At 55.2% G+C, this 6388-nt stretch overlaps 1 protein-coding gene across 2 annotated transcripts; it reads right to left on the bottom strand.

Annotated features, from left to right (window-relative positions):
- Positions 1-2154: 2154 nt before the first annotated feature.
- On the bottom strand, positions 2155-5285 carry LOC113204758 (venom toxin OcyC11). Of its 2 annotated transcripts, none has more exons than XM_052273397.1 (3): positions 5118-5285; positions 3695-3800; positions 2155-2675 (listed from the first exon to the last, which is right to left on the bottom strand). In XM_052273397.1, the coding sequence occupies exons 1-3, from the start codon at positions 5173-5175 to the stop codon at positions 2564-2566; spliced, it is 276 nt and encodes a 91-aa protein (XP_052129357.1). In that variant the 5' UTR covers positions 5176-5285; the 3' UTR covers positions 2155-2563. The 2 variants fall into 2 exon arrangements, with proteins under 2 accessions (XP_052129357.1, XP_026275831.1); XM_026420046.2 differs by lacking the exon at positions 2155-2675 and adding an exon at positions 2825-3308.
- Between the last annotated feature and the right edge of the window lie 1103 nt (positions 5286-6388).

Consider the following 6388-nt stretch of genomic DNA (forward strand, 5'->3'; position numbering starts at 1 on the left):
GGTCGTATAATTTGAAGGGCGAACACCGCTTGATTGCAAAGATTAAATGAGGCATTTTGGCCCATGAGCCCAGCCCAGAGCAGCCCCCCTCTTTCTTTGTACAGGCCTTATTCATATCTAAAGAGTCATAAGATTTGTGATTATATGATAGCTCTAAAAGTTCTTGCCATTGAAACAGGGCGAAGGGCAACTTCGTGCTCCTCACCTCTGAGCCTGAGCTACTACTGCTCTGCCACTTTCATTGTCACTATCACAAATCACTGTAAAAAAAATCGCAAAATTTGCTGTCACTTAACTGCAGTAAACTCGTCATAATCCCTAAGGCGATGGCTATCAGATGGTAACAGAGGGAATTCCAAATTTGGTAAACGTACTCCCTATCCTAATTTCAATCAGGTGCGTGCCAGTGAGTCCAAACTCGGATACTCTTCATTGCGACATTCGACGCGTTTATGTGAAAAGATTCATTCTCGTCTCACTTCCACGGCAGCAGAGCGGGGTGGCGACTTACTTGTAGGTCTGCGGCCGGTGGCGGCTGCTTGCGGCAGGGAGCTCTGGAGCACTGAGCCCCGGCACCGCCCTGCTCAGCCCTCGGCAGCCCGCTGGCCAGCCGGGCTCTTATCAGTGTTTACTGCCACTGATTATTGCAAGTACACTACTTCTTAAATCCCCGAGGCTCGGAGCACGGCACCGCCAAGGGCCACACGGTGCTGGGCGGCCCAGAGACGCGCGCGGGGGCGTGCGCACGCTGTGCGGCCGCCCAGCCTCCCACTGACGGGGTGCTCAGGGGGGTGGTCACGTCTGTCCTTGTTGCACTCATGGCTGACTGGTATTGTGTCGGAGCCCCTGTGCGGAATCCTCCCTCCAGGCCTCTCCTCGCCCTGCTCTAGACTACCCGGCCCCGCCAGGAGGGTGCGCTGCCGCTGCTCTGCCATGGCTCATGACTCACCGTCGCTGCTGGGCGGGAGGCCTGGTATTTATTTACCCTCGCATTGGCCCCTCCTGCCCTCGTGTTTGCGTCGCACTGCCTTTCCCACGTCAGCTGGACCATGACGCGACCACAAACGGCTGGACGAAACGTGCCCCAGGCCCAGGATCGCGACACGCGCTTGCTCCACGTGTACAGGGGGTGCGACCGCCCTCCCTGTCGCTCCTAGAAAGCCGGCTGAGAAGAGGGCAATTTCAGCTATAGCCGTAAAGTCCCACTCATTTTAGACACGCTCTGTTTCTACCCGAACATTCCGATTTTGATCAAGATTCGCACTGTAAGAAAAACCTACAGCTACTTGCTGTACAATACAGCGTTGTACTTTGAAATAACAATATCATATTGTTATTCTAGTGCCTTCACCCCACAATATACAACGAAAATTTCACAATCCTCTACTGGTTAATAATTGACAGCGCCAGACTGTTGTTAAATTGTAGGTTTTCCTTTGGATATTGCCGATCAGCACTTCAGTTTTGATGAGCAGATTTTCAGTATTATTTTGATTTTAAATGAGGATACAAGTTCTGTTTGCCCAGGTGGCTGATTCGTAGTTATACTTACTGCATGCACGCGCGCGGGCGGGTTGCCCACTCGCGCGGGGTCATAAGGAGCCGTGGGCAGCGCAGCGAGCATAGGCAACCCGCCCGCACCCGTGCATGCGGTACAGTATAACTACGAAAGTGCGCGGCGTGAATCAGCCACCTGGTATTTTGAGTTTTCTTTTCGTGCTGGACTGTCTCGTAACCGGTCAGCTTGCCAGTTTTTTTGCAGGGTGAAAACCTCTGTCTGTTGGCAACTTGTTCTCCCCTGTCGTCCGACCCTTTCTACGCCCCTGACGTACATGACATGGCCCACATGACGTCAGTGTGATTGCCGAAGTGATGACTGTGGCGCCCTTCTCTCATGGTGGCACTCCCTTTGCCCCCCCCCCCCCTCCCGAGCCCGACAGCGCTCGCACCTCCCGTACATCCAGGAGGCAGGGGAGGTCGTTGTTTGTGTCTGTCCCGCTCCCGGCGGCAGCGCGACCCAGAGAGTGGTGGACGCTGCAGTGTTTAGGGGCGGGCGTGACGTGCTCTCAGACTATTTAAAATGACGTCTTCAATTTTGTGGGCGTCATTGTTTAAGACGATGCCCGGGAGACAGAAAGTGGTTTTTGGCGACGATCAAGGTGCACATGTCTTTAATCACGTTTTTGATATCAAACACTGATAAAAAAGGGTGAATAATTTAGACACCAACGTGTTTAAGTCATGATTTTAAACATTACATGGTGTTTAGCTCAAGTTGCTTGCGAGGTGTGCACATTTTAAACGTTTTGTAAACGTTTAGATTTTGCACACTTGGACACACACAAACCTAGGAACCATATGGCGTGCCGGTGCTATACTTTTCGGAAGTGTTTAAAGTTTAAACACCAATTGACCTTTAACCTAGTTAAACACCACAATGAGTTGAGAAAATGCTCACTTGAACTTAAATATCAATTGGCGTTTAACATTAAACACTTGTTTTACCAGTGAACGTGAACATGCTTAGGATCAGTGGCTCAGCCCGCTCCCGCTAGTCGCCAGTCTAGTCGTCCAGGTTCTCTGGGCATTCGAAGCGCGGGCAGCAGTTGGGGAAAACGGCGCCCTCGGCGACGGGGAGCTTCTTGCACTTCCAGTGCACCTTGTAGGTGGGGCATCTGCGGGGCACAAAACCAAACCCCTGGAGTACTTCTTGCATTTGGGGTGGTTGGACAGGGCGTCAACCGAGAACAATTGACTTGGGAGGTAGCGTGTACATTTATGTATTATGTATCAGGGGTGAAGTTGAAGTAATTTTTAAGACACCTTTAAATTGTGGTTAAGTTTATTTTAGAAAACCTGAATGAACGCCAGTCAAGGCATCGAAAATGTATAATTGCACAATAATTTCCTTTTTTTCTCATTTAATCGTGCCATTGCTTTCACTATGCTCTCGGCAAACGACTCCTATAAGAAACAGGTGAGTCCAAAGTTATTGATTCCCTTTTCATGTGAACATGATGACCAAAGGTCCTTAGACCTTATCTTGATGTCACGTGGGCTTTGCGCACGTTGTGATGGTTACAATTTACAATTCGTGTATTTTGTTCTTAAATGTTCGTCGGTTATAGCGCCTGGCCGGGACCGGCACTACTGTACAATGGGTCGGCTGAGGGGGCGCTGCGCCCGGGGCTACGCCCGCGTCGCGCGCCTAGGGGCAGTCGATGGTGGGGCAGCACTTCGGGTAGATGGCCCCGGCCGGGACCTCCTTCACTTTGCATTTGCTGTTTTCCGAGTACACGGGCGCGCAGCTGCGAGAAGCAGAAATAAAAGGTTTTTACATACTGTCCGCTCGGAGCCGAATTTGTGAGAGTTCTAACCACATGTTGCCATGTTTGCTTTACTCTCCCTAAGCACGGAGGCCGGAAGTGGGAACCTCACGCGGAAGCAGCCCCGGACACTAGGCTGATTGACCCCGCCCACTTCCGCTTGTGTGGCCGGGTTGCCTATGCAGAGCTGATAAGCTCCCGCACGCACGTACAGTACAGCCACGTATGTGGACGGGCAATCGGGTAAATCTGTACGTTCTGTTTGCTAACGACATGTGCGAGCCACAGAACGACTGATCAAAGCGTAGGTCATGCGCGTTCATAGACATTACGCAACTCTCTTGCCAAACCCATCTAGTTCTACTTACGTCTTGCCCTTGATGCTGCCGTTCTTGCAGGTGTACTCTGCGCAGGTGTCTGGGGGCCCGGTCTGCCACTTCTGTCCCTCCTTGTAGTCACCACAGTCACCGCGCACTGGAAAGGGCAAATCAAGGTAAATGCAATGTGTCAGCCCGAACCAACACCCCGGCTCTCGCACGCTCCGGGACCGCATCGCTCTCGCTCTGTCAATTGAAATGCGTACCGGGTGTAACTGTGAATACGCAGTAGTGTTGCGGGTTTGCCTACTCTTTACACCCGTAAGGGGCCATGGACCCGTGCGGCCATATTGAGTATGCAATCCCGCAAAACTGCTGCATACCTATTCACAGTTACACACGGTACATTTGTATACTTATTTAAGTAAGGCGTACATGACATGTATACTTTAAATAATGTGTACATGCCATGTATGCTTTTCTAAATGCGGACATTGGTAGTATGTATGCATTTAAAAGCGTACCGGGTGATGCAGGGAAGACGCAGGTGCTCGCGGGTTTGCCTATCCTCGACTCGGCGGGGGCACGGGTCCCCTCCTCACCTCTCCCCAGACCTGGACCCGTGCGCCCGCCGAGTCGAGGATAGGCAAGGCAAACCCGCCCGCACCTGCGTCTTCTCTGAATCACCCGGTACATAGGCATGTCGGGCATGTACGGTACGCATTTATAAAAGCGCACATATACATTATTTAAAGTATACACCTCATGTACGCTTTATTTAATGTATACAATGTATGCATTTGAATTGACAGAGCAGGTGGATGATTCACGCCGCGCGTGGTCGGAGATACTGTACTACAGCGAGGAGCCGTACGTAGCGAGGATAGGCAAACCCGCGCGCACCCGTGCATGCGGTACAGTATAAGAAAGTGCGCGGCGTGAATCAGCCACCTGGCATATTGCACCCTTGCAAGCTTGCAAGTGTTGCAGGTGGTGCTCACGTGTTATTCCTAGCCCTGATTGAACTAAGTGGTCCGGGGTGCGAGGCTGGGCGGCCACTGTATGTCAGGCAGCGGAACGCTTCCGGAGCCCGCAGACCCACTCCGCTCGCGTCGTTTTTGTTGTTTTTCCCGAAATGGCGGCTGCAGTCGGCACCAACAGATAAGTGAGGGGGGCGGACCGTGTGGGTGATTTGAGATCTCCACCTCGGAGCAACACTCCTGAAGGGTGTTTTGTTTGTTACCTCCTCCCAGACAAAACTCGAACATTTTTTTAAAGGGGAGGGGGGGGCTGTATCCAAGATCGGCACCGGTTTTCAGAGTATCCGGCTCAATGAGCCACTCTGTGTGAATTGTGTGCAGTACAACAAAATTCCTACATTTTTGCAGTTCAATTTGTTTTGGTAAATGACGATCAAATTCCTTGCGATTTGATCGATTGGCGTCACAGCGCTAATCGTTGTGCCTTGACTAACCTGCTGCCACCAGGAGCAGACACGCGAGGGCGCAGAGGAGGACGCGCTGGCACACCATCTTCGTGGGGATCTCGTCTGGCGTGGTCTGTCTGGACGGACTCGCTGCTCGGGCTCGACTAACCCTTCCGCGCCAGAAGCGGGCTGTCCGGAGGAATGCCGCGGACAGCCGTATCGGGCCTTGCGAAACGCTCGTGACCCGTCGCGACCCGGGGCGCGCAGGCGGAGGAGGACCGCGCACGCAGCCCGGCCGTCCCCGGCGTCGGGCGCGAGGGAGACGGGCCCATAGAGGAGACGCCGCCCGCCGCGGACGCAGCCGGCGCGGCGCTGTGTTGTTGTTTTTGTCTCGATATGACTGATTGACATCGGGAGGCGGGCTGCGCGCCACGGACAAAATAAAGGCGTCGGATTTTCTTTGGTTCATGATGCCGACTTCCGGGTAGTGTACGACTACTACGCAGGTGAGGATGATGTCGAAGTGATGTAAATAGTCGGGGGAAAACCGGAAGGGGAAACGAAGGGCGAACTGGGCGCCTATTTCCAGAGTGCAGCTGTGGCTCGGGCAGCGTCAAGCGGTAGGGACCCGGTGTGCCCTGCGGGGGCGGCGTCGGGCCGCCAGCACATGCCGATGCCGGCCCAGTGCGTGCGGCGCTGCGGCGGCGCCTCCTGGGGTTTATCGGTCAGTTAGTGGCGGGTCGCGTGGCCCGCGGCCCTGGGGCCCCGCCGCCCTGCCGTCCGGCCGTCTGGCCTCCTTGTGCGTCTGGCGCTGCGCTGGGCTGCGTGAGCGTGAGCGCGAGCGCGCCAAGTAGTGTCCCTCCCATACTTTTCCACTCGTTATCAAAACGGGCACACACAGCAGCCGTCCTGAGGCACCTGTCGACCTCCCCGGCCCGGCCGGCCGCGGCCCCGCTAGAGCGCATGGTGCTGTGTACCGACGCGTCGGTAACTTCCACGCCGCGGGCCGATAAGTCGTGGGAGTCCTCCGCTGGCCAGAGGCGGCCAGAGGCGGTCAGGCAGCGTCAACAAGCCCCTGGCGGAGCCGGGGCGGGGCAGGTGAGGCTCGCGTCAGCACCGCCAGCCTGGAGCGCCTGGAGGAGGGCAGCGCGGCGCCGAGCTCACACTCCACGTCACTGTCACTGTACTCGGCGCCCGCTCCGCCCGCCGCGCCCGCTCCAGCTCACTGTACTCTAGGAGCGCGCCGATGAGGCTGCGGGGGGCCGCGGGGCTGGGCCGTGCTGGGGCATGGCCTGCGGGCGGAGGGGGTGGTGGCGGGG

The sequence above is a fragment of the Frankliniella occidentalis genome, unplaced genomic scaffold, assembly GCF_000697945.3.
Source record: "Frankliniella occidentalis isolate FOCC.00 unplaced genomic scaffold, Focc_3.1 Scaffold269, whole genome shotgun sequence".
Lineage (NCBI taxonomy): Eukaryota > Metazoa > Arthropoda > Insecta > Thysanoptera > Thripidae > Frankliniella > Frankliniella occidentalis.